A 15,349-nucleotide genomic window follows, 5' to 3' on the forward strand; every position below is an offset into this window, starting at 1 on the left:
ATCAGGACTAAGGCACCAAAGGCAGTTGCGGTGAGGATCCGTAATGGACATCTTTCTTCCACATTTCAGACACTTTTTAAACCCCGTCTTGGATGTTGTCGGAGTTGAGGAAGAAGACATTTTTTGATGAGAAGACTGACGCACCATTTCGATACACGAAGCAGAAGCTCGTAAAAACGGAACTGAACCCAACGGGTGCGGCTAGAGCCCTTTATTTGACGGATGACGTTGACACTCGACGGCAGCCTTCGAGGGACCAAGCTACGCGGCCTTGAGCACAGCGCCTTTTGGCAAAATATTTTTCCAAAAGAAGCAGCACGCTGGCGAATATATCTAAGATGAGGAATACGTGGGAGGACACAATCCATTCGAAATTATTTTATTGTGGTTTTCAAAATTCTCGCATTCACTTTTGTATTTTATTGCATATGTCTTTTAGAGTTCCATATACTCGATAATGGCAGTGCCATGAGATGTCATCCTTGCCCTTTGGCTGTCTTGTATTTTTACCTCCTTCCTGCCCTCTCAGGGCTGATTTGCCTTATATGATAAGCCCTTTCTGGGCCTTAGCTTTCCCAGGAAAAGTAGCTTGATGTGTTTGTGGCCTGGGAGTGTCTGGCCACAGTCTAAATCCTGGCCAAAGTGTGTCAGCTGCATTTGTAATGGCCGGAGGCTGTCTATGACTGGACAGCCCCTGCCAGTATGAATGGTGCAGCGCTTTACTATTGGTGGGCTCGGGCGACTCCAGCTCGAATTTAGGATAAAAGCAGCTGTTCCTCATATTTTTGTTGGAGCCAATACCCCTTCTAAAGGTAGCATTCTGCTGAAGACTGGGAACTTGTTATTGCAGCCATCCAGCATGGTCTTATTCAACCACCTGACAAAGCTGTTCTCCTTTTCAAATCTCCAGAAGGCCTTCAATGGTGCTTCAACCTTTTGACTAGTGGGAATAACCAGTCTCAACCCCTGCTCAAGGATCCTGCCATTAGAAGCCTTTTGGAAGTGTCCAGGGACCATCCTATGGCCTGACCAGCTACCGCCTGGGCTACCTCGCTGCATCAGTTGGCATCCCAAAGTCGGACCTGGGACTTAGCAGACCCCCAGCTTGTAGGACTCCCTTTGCAATCGCAACTCTATAGCAGTGAGGCCTTGCAGATCCAGCTTCCTTGTTTCCACCATGAGGGTTGCCTTACGCTGTTTGATAGCGGTGGTCATCACTGTCTCCAGTCTGCATCATGTCCTTTGGGTCCTCCAAGTTCATTAGAGCTTCGAACAGCTGGCTAGCCAGACCTAAATCCAGATGCTGAAAGTGACATCTGCATCAGTGTTAAGCCAGAATTCCTATTGTGGGGATACTAAGGCCACAGTTTGGGGGCCCTCAACATTTGCTCTTTCCCCATGTTTTTGTTGGTTCCTTGATATCTTTTTGGTGGCCAGAGGGTCTTCTCCTGAAGCCCCCTGCAATTATGCCTCTTTCTAACTTATATAAGGTATATGATGTTGGGTGGTCCCTAAGGTGCCCAGACTCAAGGAGTGCCTCTGAGGCACCCCATTTGTGCCCTAGTGTGATTGCTTTACTATGGATTTGTTTTAGGGAATAGGTTGGTGGTAGCTGTGCTTTAATTGTGGCTTCACCAAGGGTGCAAGCCATTGTACCTCAATGGTAACCCAATGTATGGTAGCCATTGAGGTACCAATGAGGTTTTTTTAAATCCTGCTCCTGGCCAATTTGTTTTCAAGGGCTTCCCTTTGACTAGGTGACCACGAGGTAGGCTCAAAAAGGCTGTTCTGACCATGTGGGCTCTTTGCGAGCCCATCATGGCAGCCTCAATATTGTTCCAAACTGGTTTAGGCAAGTATAGGTTCCTGGACTAGCACTCTCACTTCCTGTGGGGATGGCTTTAGCTGAGTGGCAGCCCCAGTGACCAACCAGTGTGGTTGGTCATCTGAACCTCTGTTCCCAGTCCCTTTTTGTGATTGGCTAGCTGACCTGCACCCATTCCCCTTTCATGGGGGTATTTAGGCTACTCACTGCCTGTGATTCTTGCTCTTGTTTGCTTGTTCATGCAACTTGGATGTCGACCTACTGAAGGAGACTTTTGCCACAATTTGCACCAATTTTGCAGTTTTAACCCTTACCTGGCGATACTGGCTTCGTACAGTGGTTTGGACATTTTTTTTCTTTTGCTGCTAGAAGTCCAGTTCAGATGTCTTGAAGACACGTGATTCCCAACATCTGATGGGTTGAGCCCTCTAATTTGGCACTGTTTCTGGACCACTTTTCGCTACACCCCGCCGTTTCCCAGCAGGATTTTCTGCTTGGCTGTGGGTTGTTGCATTGAATACCTACCTGTGGACTCTGATGGGGTTGGGGGTGAGGGCGATAATTTGAGATGCTCACAGCTCGGTTTCCCTCTGGTTTTTGGTAGAGATTCCTGGGAGGCAAGTTGTAACCACAACTCCCCATCCATACTCCTGTAACGATTTCTTCTTGATGCCATCTTCTGACCCGTGGACATCTTCCTTCGGATCCTCCTGTGGCCTTCCCTGGGGTTGATCTTCACAGCATCTGCACCTGTGGAGTAGATGAGACTTACCTACAATAGTGTGGATACGCCTTTTACTCTTTCCATAATGTCCTATGTATCTGTGAACTGACATTGGAACTATCCTTAAAGTGACACTGGAGTACTTACCTGCCCCTGAAACATTTTTCGGATTCCCCCTAGGAGTTCAGTGAGCTTTAAACTAAGATTCACTATTTCTGTACTTACCTGTGATTTTCTGTCCATTTTTTTCTGTCAATTTCTTAAGTCTTCCCTTTCCTTTCTGTATGGTAACTGTATATTTGTCCATGTAATGTATCAGGAAGGCAACTGTTACTGAAATGGTTATTGATTCTTGGAAGCTTTTGGTATAATAACTAGGGTTCCATCTTCTGTGTGGCTTATATGTATTTGTGATGGGGACACTGGGCAAGTGGACATTAAAACTGTTATAAGGCCCCAGGAGATGTACCTCTATGGGGCATTGTGTTTTAGACCTTGAGGATTGTAAATCTATGTTTCCTTACTATATAATTGTGTTTCCCTTCTTAATTCCACACCATGCCATATGTGCTAAGTGCTGGCCAACATGTCTAGGGCCTTCCACATGTATTAGGGTTTGTATATTTCTTAAAGGACACTGCACATAGTTGTGCAGCCGACTAGATAATTGCTTGTTAGGCTGTATGGTACCTTGGTTCTCCCAACCCCACTGTTATTTTATGTTGGGTGTTTTCCCTTGGCTTAGGACCCACATATCTAGACATTCGGGGTAGGAGAGGTCTTGTATAGGCATTACTGTTTTTACATATACCTAATATCTTTTTACTACTGAGTATGACTTTATTAACGTATATATTATTCAGTATTTCAGTGGAGTGTATTTTTAGATGTATGTGTGAGGATTAATTATACCTCTGTGTCGACCTACTACCCATTCCTGAGATTTAAGCCTTGACACTCTGACCACGCTACCCACGTTTAAGAGAGGCTTGTCTTCCTTTTCTTGTCGAGTGTTTTAGCCTTTCCCCATATGGTTAGGGCTTTGTAGCATTCTCAACAGAGGGTGGTACAAAAGCTGCCTTAACAGACGCTATAAGGCCTTCAGCCTTACAAGACAAATGGTCAGAACCTTACAGAGTTATAGGGTCAACTATTTAGTAAATCTGGGACGTTCCTGAGAGGGAAACTAACAAGATCTCAGGGCTGTCGAACTCTGAAAGCATTCCTCATTTTAATCACAGTCCCAAGGTATTTAAATCCTCAGCACACTTCCTTTCTGGCCTTGGCATTTTTCCAGTAAGCTCTCAGATGGTTATATCAGTTTACCCATTAGCTCCGGGACTTTGGATTGGTCTGGACTTTGTGGTTCCGCCTCCTCCCCATGTGTTATTTAGTGGAATTATGTGTTGTATGCTCCTCAATTGTCTTTGTTTGCTGGTCATTATGTCTCCTTAGGCCGAGTAATTACATAAAGTGGATTCCACCCTGGAGTCAAGCAAGAGCCTCATAACAGCCAAGCAGTCCTGCATTCTGGTCGCCTGTGCCATACTCTCTCACTACGATTGCTTCTGCACTGTGAGTGAATGCACTTTTCATTCTCCTGTGCTTGAGAGTGACTGTTTTTCCTAGGGCACCAGTCCATGCTCTACTCTAGACTTCTCTGCCACTGGTGTGCACAGCAAGATCATGCTCACTGACAGAGAATGAAAGCGGCAAGCTCACAGTATTCATTGTATCCTTCACAATCCTTTCCTTATTCTGAAGCGTCAGGTGTTCATTGCTACTACTGCTCCTCTTCAGATGATCGGGGGACCCTCTCCTACCTCCCATGTAATATATATCAGAGTGGGGTATACTAGGAGGACTCCCCTGATGTGGTGACTTCAGGATCCACTGTGAGTCAGGTGAGGGGAGACTGGGCGAGCTCTAGGGGATACCCCATATTCCACCTACATTTGCTGCATTAGTTAGTGGGCGGTTTTCAGCATTCTTGGGTCTTCCTCTTTGGTCTTCCTATTAGTGACGCTGTCACATTGGTCAGTTTAAAATATAATGTGCTAAACTGGATAGGTAAACCAATGTATTGCCTTGCTCATGATATTCATTTCAGAGATTATGCAAAGTGTATTTCTCTCATCCATCTGGATAGACTATTGTGCCATACCTTAGTCGCAGGTAAGTCCATTTCTCGGCGGCCATGAATATTTAAACAGAGAAATTAAATTAGCATATTCACTGCTTTCATGATCTTCGATGAAGCACAGTATCTTGGGGTTTAAATAGGCAGGGTATCATTTTATTCAGCGAACCCCTCAACAAGGCTGTTAAAATCGGTGGGTTCTTCACGGAAGGCACTGGAGTCACAGATGGATAAGTAACTTAGTTACTTGAGTCCTGATCACAAGTCTTCAAGTTACAGGCAGGAAAGAACATTAGGTTAAGGAGATACAGACATCCACTGGCACCCTCTCACTCAGGCAACTTTCTTCTCAACTGACATACGCAGAACACTCACTGGGAATCACACATCATTCCACAACTCAACATTCCACGGGCATTCAAGCAGCTCACATGCTCACAGCACAACATAGGGAAAGAAGCACATTACTCCATAGCTCCCTCGTTTACAAAACACACAAACAGAGATGGACTTCATATCCAAAACTCCAATCCCAACCAAAAACAAGATGAAGTTGAAAACCACAGGATCAAACCACACCACACCACACCACACCTAAACCACACCAGAGTCCACGCATGCTGGCCAGACAGCGGAACAACTCGCACGCAGGCACCAGCACCAAAATCTCCAAGCAACTCATAGCTTCCAACTCACAAAACACACAACACAACCATCTCTATCCAACCACAAAACAGCCAACACGACTGTGCACTAGGTAGCGCACTTGGTGACCAACAAACCTAACTCTCCAAAAACAACTGATAGGAACTCCCTTCACTCCACATAGAACATAGTGCACGTGTACTACCCCCTAGAAAGGCCAGGTGCCCAGACACTAACACAAATGGCACAACACCAAAACGGTGCCGGCCGACCATCACCCCCAACTAACCATAACACAGGCACTAAAAACAACTTAACCCGAAAATCCAACATCCCCAACATAACCACTATGTAACCCAAATGATGTGTGACCCACACCTCAACAATGCCATGACTACGAAACTTGGGATGTCCAACACCACTCTATCTCCAACCTGAAATGACTAATACCTACAACTCCAAATCTACTGGGCATGCCCACACCCTCCTAAACTAGGCATCCACACCTACCTCCCTGGAGAATGTCCAATACGCCAACTTACTAAAATAGCACGGTTCCACTGAACCCCCACCACGTGCCGGGTGTCCTACACCCCTGAGGCAGCACATAGGTAGGCCAGAGCCCCCCCTCCCATGACTGGCACTACTCTACCACCAAAAACAGAACACTGGCTGCTCCAAACTTAACTGGCTGTTCAGTAGGCCACCAGCAAAGTTTACATAACAAGACAGCACACAGCCTCACCCCCATAGCATGCAGCAAATAAAACCTTAGAAGGAAACACAGTAAATGAAGAGCAATGTCCTTAACAAGTCTGTGCCCTGACTTTAAGTCCCCAAATGCTGTTGGTGTCTGTTGAGGCAAACTTTTACATAACACATACATTTCCACATTCCTCATTACTAATACAGAGAGCACGTCATTACCACACAAAGTGCATACATCACTGTACTCCAGGCATACAGCTCACCAATCCAATCTAAACCTACATCAACACCAAAGCCCCAATGTGCAAGTAAAACAGGCCTCACATCACAACTGACTTCCTGTTAACCCAAAACTGATTTGAACAATACAAATTCCAAAGGAACGGCAAACAAATGCCCAAGATGCACGGCAACGGTCACCCCACCAGCTTCTCCTCAACATAGTTGTACAATTCTTCATTCCTAAAGTCCACGGCCTGGCTACCACAGTATCTTACTACCAATGAAAAAAGTAACTGTGCCCCCGGACAGTACCTCCCAGGAATGCATCCTGCAGAGCTTGAGGCCCCTCTGCAACAAGCCATTCACCTCCTGCGCAAGCAACACTGTCCCCTGCGCGACTCTGTGCCCTGCCAATAAGTATACACTCGCTCTTCTTAATGCGCCAGCCAGCTCTCCTTCCGAGCTCAGGGCAACAAAAACAGGATCACACAGCATGTCAATGCAGTGTTCTAGATGCGCTCGTTTAATCAGTGCATCCTAACCAGTAATGTTCCATGACGTCGACACAACTGTGGCGGGAGCCTAAGTCCCCAAAACTCCAATATCAACAGACTTCTCCAACAGGCCTACAACAGCTGCTCCCTGTGACACCTCCAATGCAGGGCCCCTAGGACAGCCAGGTGAGGCGCCCTTTGCTCGCCATTAACTCACTCGTTGCCAGCCCACTCGCCACCTGCACAAGTAGACCTCCTTTGCTTTCTCCGCCTGCCTAGCTTCAAGCAGGCTTGCTCTTCTCCTCCGCTTGTCTGCACAAGACAGACCCAGCCATCAGTCCTAGGCCGCCAATGCCAACCATGCAGCAATCACTTAAGGTGCTAAACCGCCCGCAACAGCAAAAATCTCTCCATTCATCTGCACCACACAGAGCAATCATCCATTTGCCCACGCAAACCTCACTAGCTCCTGACCAATAAAATACTGCTCCTTAAAACCGTGTTTCTATGCTGTGCTTCAGCCCCTTGCAGAAACTGTTCTGCTGCCTTTTACAGGAACGATTGCTACATAGGCTATAATGCTGTCTGCACTGGCTCTACTGTCTCAGACTAACTCTCAATACGACCACAGCTGCAAGCTCTCTCTCTGTTCAGCCTTCACTTGCCGGGGAGAGAGAGTCCTCTCATTAGGGGCTAGGGGGCTGGTGGGGGTCAGTGGATGTCTCTTCACGGGTAACAGGTGTCTCTTTGCTTCATCAGGTGCCTCTTCCTCTGCGGTCCCCCTTGGACAGCCGTTACTGGGTTCTTTCTTTTTGGGTCCAGTTTGTCGTCAATGTTAAAATAGATGGGTTCTTCACAGAAGTCACAGAAAGGGTAAGTAACTTCTTTACTTAAGTACTGATCACATGTTCCAAGTTACAGGTAAGAACATTAGGTTAAGGAGACACAGACATCCACAGGCACCTTCTACCTCAGGCAGCTCTCCTTTCAACTGACATACACTCAGAAAACTCGGTGGGAATCACAAATCAACATTCCACGACTCAACATTCCACAGCCATTCAAGCAGCTCGCATGCTCATAGCACAACACAGGGAAAGAAGCATATTACAACAAAGACTTTCTTTATATTTGAAGTGTTTTATCAAATATTAAAATTGAAAGGAAGAAATACTTAAAGAAAAATCCCAAGTTACAGATGCCTACGATTTTGTTTCATCAGGTTTGAGAGGTAGTTGCCATCCTACCACCTGATGGTAGGGAAGCCACACATCATTGGGACCAGGAAAAAGCCAGCAAATAGGAACATCTCCAATCTGGACATGCAGGCAGCTATTAAAAAGGAACTATGGACTTGCAGTTGTAGAGAACCAGATAGATGGAAGAAAAATGCAACATTAAACACTAGTAACACAACCTCTCCCAGCATAAAAGTAGAAAAGTAAATAATAAAAAGCACAACCCTCCAATCAGAGAGAGACACTTTAAAATTGTAGCTTTGCAGTTGATACTAAAGATGATACAGAAGATCCTTGGGCCCTGTTGGGCATGTGGTTTGTTGCAATATAGCTGACAGATATTGCCTCCAAACCCTCTGAACTACCATGACATGTTTGGTGCACGCTCTGTTCCAGACCTGTATCTGTGTAGCTGGACACCGCTGTGTGTCAGGAGTCTGTCTGACGTACACAGGGCAAAGGCTATACCTCAGAGTAAGCACTGTAGAATAGGAGAGATGCACTAGGTAATGCTAGCATAAAACAAACAGGGTACAGACCAAGCTGATCTGAGTTGTAACCGGTATTCACAGGAACTACAGGGGCAGGAGCTGGTTGTAATCAAAGATACACAGAGAAAGCAAAGGCAAGCCAAATATACTAGGCAACACAGATTGATCGGAATAAAGGGTGTACTGGAATATAAGGGGTCTCCAGGGATTAGGGAAAGCCCTTGGGATCGGTCCCAGCTGATTACTATTAACAACTGTCATACAGCAGTGTCATGAGTTAGGCATACCGAAGAGACTGTTGTACTCAGTGAAAGGGTGAAACTGGAGACCAGGTAAGACTCCAACGGACTAGATTAAGGCAACATAAGTCTTTCCCTTATCTAATCTAAATGGAGACCAACCCAGGGGTCACACTGTAAATGGATATAGAGCGGAGGCACAGCAGTGGACAAAGATGTAATACAGGCGGAAAGCAGCGTAGAAAGAAATAGCTAAGGTAAAGGACAGGTAGAGAAACAAAGTACAAAGCAGAGACTGGAATACCAGGACACACAAGGTAAAGGACTCAGACAAAATAGGTTGCTGCCAACACAGTGAATACGAGGGTTTCGGGAAACTCAGAGAACTTAAGAACTGGCACTAGAACAATGGACTGTAGTCTGGTAATATCGCAGGCAAGGAACAAACAGGAACACTTAAAGAGACTAAGATTGCAGAGAGAAAAGCTGGGCAGAAACAGGACAAGTCTGTGAAGCAGAAAACAGGGTGTTTGCAGAATGTTAGAAGGCAGCAGAGATATCAGAACGGAACTGGATGGCCTTCATAGCAAAACTGGACAGGTGCTGTCACAGAGCAGCAAAAGCAGGCAGAGTTTTAGAAGTCAAAAGCTGGAAAATCAAGGAATGGTTCAAAAACAGCAAGACTACAAAATCAGACTGGAAAGCAACAACAACCAGGATTCAAAAGCCAACATCAGAGTATTCAGGAAAGGTTCAATAACTGCTAACAGGGGCACGGAACAAACTCCCAACTGAAGCAGTTGACTGAAAAACTGCTTCTGTTAAAAGTGAGCTTAAAAAGGCCCTCCCAGCCAACAGCCCAACAGGGTAGAGCTGATTGCAGTCTCAGGCAGCTGTGTTCAATCAAGCCCAGCCCCGGTTTCAGTAGCATGCAGAAATGGATTGTAATTAAAGTCTCTTATGCTCTCAGCAGCCTAGCCTGCACTAGCTTGGAACAGGTGAATGCAATCAGGGCCTTTGTATGCCTCCTCCAGCCGGCTGCCTCTTAGACAGCATACATATACCAGAATGCATCTGCTGGCTTAACCCAAAACCCGGAATGGAGCATGAAATTAGATTGGTCCAAAACTGCAGTGATAAAACAAGACAATGAATGCAGGGGCAGTTTCAAGGTTCCAACGTTGCAATTATGCCATGAACAGAGTCTCTGAATGTGCACATGTGGCAGTGTTGGGTCGCAGATGGGTAGGATAGTGACACTGTGTTAGTATCTCATTATATCTGCAGTATGTTTGCTATGTTTTGGCGCAACCCTGTCCCTGCTCTCGTTCTACCCCAAATGGACCAAATAATATTCCAGACATGGACATACATGTGAAAGTGTGAAAGACTGCCACCGTCTCCATTCTCTCACATCTTGCATGTAACATATTTTGTTTTGCAAACACTCTCTCCTACCTTCCATCACCATAAAGTAGCATGTGCTTGAGTTTCATGAACATTTCCCCTGTTAGACTTAACATACCATCTTTTGTTTGTTGTACTCCACCACCCGGAGGTCAGCCAGCTTCTCCTGCTCAAGCCTTCCTTCTTTCTTCTTGATGTTTTCAGCATTTATGCGCTTAACTTCTTCCTGGATTTCCAACTGTTCCAGGCGCTTCCGCTCCATATCCTGAGAACACAAGAGGAAAGGAATCAAATGCTGTCATGAAAATGGATTTTGAAGGAAAAGAGTCTGCAGTGACGGGGTGTTAATAAAGGAGTGTTATGATGTGCTTTAGTTAGTCAAGGAGTGTTACTCATTGCAACAATCTATGTAAGTGTTTTTGTACAGAATCAAGGTTCCAGGCACAGCAGTTGGTGGAAGTGGCCAAGGGAGATGCTGTGCTGGGGGCCTAAAGCTGTGTTACTTAAAATAAATAAGATATAAGCTCACCCCGGTATCCTTGGCTCATATCTTAACACTGGCGAAGAGGATTCTAAGGAGCTAGACCCCCCAGCACCACACAGCAAGATTCCCTGGAATTGTGTGTAAGGAGGAGTGGATAGAAGCCATGAATAAGGATAGGGTTCTCATGAGTGTCAAGGCATACATGGAATCGGTGTGGCCCAAAAAAGTGGAGCTACAACAAGGTGGAAAGGCGTTTTGGGAGCTGCATTAAGAATTGAGTGTGGTTGATGACATTTAATTTTGGTGGAAACGGGCTGTTGTTCCCGAGGCTATTAGGGACAAGATTGTTGATTTGGCACATAGCGGGCATGCTGGTGTGACAAAGACTAAAGCCATTCTAAGGAGTGAATACTGGTGGCCAGGATTTGATAGGGACATTGAAAGAAGACTGGCTGATTGCCTCCAGTGTATCAAAGTGGGCAAAGGAGTAGAAGCCAGAGGACAACCCATTGTGGAGGTTGGCATTCCTTGTAAGGTGTGGGATTAGATTGCCATGGATATCTTAGGTACAGTAGAGATTGACTTTGGGTGAGGAAAGTATGTTCTTTTAATGATAGATTTGTTCTCGCGATGGTCAGAGTTTAAGATTGTACGTGAGATTTCGAGTGAGGGCATTGTCAAATTTGTTTAAGAAATATTTGCGAGCGAAGGCCTCCCAGGGAGCATTTTGCCAGATAATAGTACACAGTTTACGGGTGGTTGATTTGTGGAATACATGAAGAAGTGTTGTGTGAAAAATAAGAAGCCAGCTTTATACCACCCTGAAGGGAAGCGTATGGTGGAAAGAATGAATAGGTGGGTTATGGACGCCATCCGTTTGGCTGGAGCGTGTGGTATGGACAAGAAAGTGGCCATCCAAGAGAGATTGTATGCTTTGCGTATGTCGCCCCATTCTACAATGAGTGTGAGCCCTCTTAAACTGCTGAGGGGTCGCATGGAAAATACCAAAGTGAGTCCGCCTTGGTTGGGAAGAGCGAGAGAGTTGGATTGTGTTGTGGATGAATTGAGGAAAAGTTTAAAGGAAAAGAAAGAGGTGGATGATGAGAGAGAAGGTGAGACGAGGAAAGAAACTATTGAGAGTGGAGTGTGGTGACTGGGTGAGGATAAATAAAGGTGTGGTCAAAAGGAAGAGAGATTTGTTGTATTCAGACCCTATCCGAGTGGTGGCCATACTCAAGGGTGCGGTGCGAGTAAGTGGGCGTCGGGTGTGGAATATGAATAGGATTGTGGTGGTGAACAGAGGGTGTGTTGGATAAAGAAGGGAGATGTGATATGATGTACGTTAGTTAGTCCACATAGAATGTTATTGTACAGAATTAAGGTTCCAGGCACAGCAGTTGGTGGAAGTGGCCAAGGGAGATGCTGTGCTGGGGGTCTAATACTGTGTTACTTAAAATAAATAAGATCTAAGCTCACCCCAATGTCCTTGGCTCATATCTTAACGAAGAGTAAAACAAGCAAAAGGACCTAACACATGTCCACATTGTCTCTGAAACATGAGATAATATATACAGAAATGGGAAATCCTCAATTGTTTTATTAACAATAGTAGCGTGGTATGTTACGCAAGATCCAGACTAACTATATGGATAACTGAAGTAACGAGCAGAGGCACGGGAGGTAACAACATATATTATTTATTAACTACAGACTATATGAAGGAGCTATGCTCCTGACTTCCTCCTTGTCCACTCCGTAACCGTTCCTTTGCATGGCGTTCAGCTCTCGAATGCCACGCACACGAGATTACAACAATAACACATTCATGAAGACCCCTTTATAGAATCAATTGCATTTTGCCTGGATTTATAAATGCTGAAGAAGAATACGGCTTAGAGGGCTTGGGGGTATGCATCGGTAATAAAGCGCCTCTGTATTTCAGAGTTCTTATAGACTGAGTTTGCTGAATAGGGTCGGAGCCAGCAGCACTGGGATTTAAACCGACTTGTAGTTTGTACATAGATTTGAGCAACGGGTGCTTAACTCAATGAGCTTTCTTACTGGCATACACTTCATACTAGTGTGATGTTACTAACTGGGATATCAGTGGCAGGAGGCATAAAAAGGACCTGTGATGTTGCTTTTGCAGCCCCATCAATAGAAATTCTGGTTTATGCCCGAGAGAGTAGAGACATTTAGATTCACTGAATTGCAACAATAGTGTTACAGCTGTTTGTTATAGATTTACACCTTCTAGTGTGCACAGTGAACATTTTGAGTGACAACTATGGGCGTCTCTTAAATCACTTCCTATATTAACCCTAGGACTACAGTGCCCCATGCATCCACATCATTTTCAAACTATGTTTTTCTGATTAATATTTGTGTGCAATGATATATGTTAAGTAACTCTTTGTCCAAAAGCTGTGTTTCTAAACGCTTCTGTTTTGTCTATCTAGTACATTAAATTGCTTCTTACAGCTCAAGTACAAAGCTATTGTTCTTAATCTTAGTTGTCTTGTTCAGAAAACCTTGCACTTGAATATCTGTATAAATGGTTGCTCAATTGATCAAACCTGAAGCTCACTAACCCTTCCTAACAAAGCAATACCAATCATGAAAGCTACTTTCCAAAAAGACTCCCTGATAGGAAACATTAACATAGGCTCACATGGTGGACTTATACATTTAGCTAAGATCATAGTAAGGTTCCAATTTGGTGCTGGTAGCATTGCTGGAGAAAAACCTCTTAAAATGTTCTGAAAACGGCCCCAATTACTAGATTATTGAGTACATTTATTTTGTATTTATTTATTGAACATCTGTATGGCGCCTATACAGCGCAAAGTGTTTCCGGGTGCCATAAGACGAAGGATGGGCGCGGGGGGTGAGGAGGGACAGAGGAGAAAACAACAATAATGGTCTTACTAGGCCTATGACATTCAGATCGTGCAAGTGCAGTGAACAAGAAGTGCAGAGGGAGGGGTCAGGTCAGGGCGGAAATGATGGGATAAGGGAAGGGGGTGGAGGGGGGTGTGCAGGAGGGAGGGGATGCAAGGGGCTTGGCAAGTGCTAAGAGGAGCCCGGGAGGTTGTAGTGCAACCAGTGGTAAGGATCCACCAGTAAGAGGACTGGGTGGACCAAGCAGTGGCTAGTCAGGGAAGGGCGCCCGAGGGCAAGTACTGGTTATAGGGGTGCTGGGGTAGACTGATCGAGGAGGACGTTCCAGATTGAGGCTCCTGCCGAAGAAAGATCAACCCCCCACTCTCTGGTTGGAGAAATATCTGATCTGCAGAGAGTTGGAGCTAGAGGACCAGAGGCTTCTAGCAGGGAGGTATTTAGGGAGAGAAAGTTGGATGTAGCGAGGTTTCAGGCCCCAGGAAACCTTGTGGATGGTCTTGAATTTGATCCTTGCAGCCACCTGCAGCTAGTGTTGAGATTCTAGGGCTGGAGAGATGCGGCCCCTGGGCTTGAGGCCAAGGATAAGTCTTGCAGTCCTATTCTGGATTAGTTGAAGAGGGCGCAGGGAGGAAAGAGGCAGCTTGAGGAAGAGGCTGTTGGAGTAGTCCAGCCTGGAGAGGACCAGAGCTCTGGAGACATTATGTTTCTGGGGGAAGGAGAGGAAAGGGAGAATGCCTCTGAGGAGGTGAAGTTGAAAGTGGGACTTCTTGGCAAGGTCAGCGATATGGGGTGAGAAGGAGAGAGAGAGAGAGGAGTCCAAGATGACACCAAGGTTTTATTACCTTAACAAGGGTGAGGGGAGGGGCCCAAGGAGGGCGGCCAGAGAGTAGGAGGGAACTAGATGCCAGGAGTCCCAATGAGGAGGATCTCGGTCTTACTGGCATTAAGTCTTACTGCTATTCAGGCACACCATGCCTGAATAGCAGTCAGTCAATCGAGAATAAGAGAGGAAGGAGAGGAGGTAGAGGAGGGAAGCTTAAAGAAGAGCTGTGTGTCATCAGCATAACACTGGAATTGAGGAGAGAAGGTGGAGATCAAGTGGGCAAGAGGGGCACGGTAGATGTTAAACCACAGCGAGAGGATAGAACCCTGAGGGATGCCACTATTAGAGAGTGAGGTGGAGGAGAGAAAGGGGCTGAGTTGAACATGGGAGGGCCCATCAGAAAGGAAAGAGGTCAACCAATCCAGTGCCCAGTTTGTGATGCCCAGGGTATCACAGATCCGATTTATGAGGGTGGCAAGATTGACAGTGTTGAAAGCAGAGGACAGATCGAGGAGGATGAGAACAGAGGGAGAGTTGGATTCCTAGGTTTGAGATCAAGTCTTCACGTGTGTTCAGGAGAGCAGTTTCCGTGCCTCTGGCTGCTCTGAAGCCAGACTGGTGGTCATAGAGACAGCCAACAGATTCAGTGTGATGGATTAGTTGGGAGATGACCAACTTATCAAAGATTTTGCCCAACAAGGGGGTAGTGGAGATGACGTTTTTAGGAGGGGGTGCACAAGGGAGTGATTGAGGGGTAGTGGGAAGGAGCTAGTGGCAAAGGAGTGGTCAGCCAAGGAGGGAGCAAGAGAGGCAATGGTGTCCTTGAAAGTTCTAGAGGAGCATGGAAGCACCAGTTTGGAGGAGACTTTCATTGAGCAGACTGTCTTGGTGACCTCATCCAGTGCTATGGGTGAGAAGTAGGCGAGTGAGGCCATGGGAAGTCTGCAAATAGGTGGAGGAGAGAGGGGGGGTAGATGAGAGTGAGGACAAGATGTCCTGAGTTTTGGT

General features: G+C 45.9%; 1 protein-coding gene across 1 annotated transcript in view; it reads right to left on the minus strand.

Moving 5' to 3' along the window:
* CFAP45 (cilia and flagella associated protein 45) overlaps nucleotides 1–15,349 on the minus strand; it is a 368,333-nt gene that overhangs the window by 127,405 nt on the left and 225,579 nt on the right. The window contains exon 8 of the mRNA XM_069604692.1: nucleotides 10,252–10,398. Coding sequence (XP_069460793.1) covers nucleotides 10,252–10,398 — 147 coding nt within the window. The remainder of the gene's footprint in view (nucleotides 1–10,251; nucleotides 10,399–15,349) is intronic.

The sequence above is a fragment of the Ambystoma mexicanum genome, chromosome 1p, assembly GCF_040938575.1.
Source record: "Ambystoma mexicanum isolate Mex_15411 chromosome 1p, UKY_AmexF1_1, whole genome shotgun sequence".
Lineage (NCBI taxonomy): Eukaryota > Metazoa > Chordata > Amphibia > Caudata > Ambystomatidae > Ambystoma > Ambystoma mexicanum.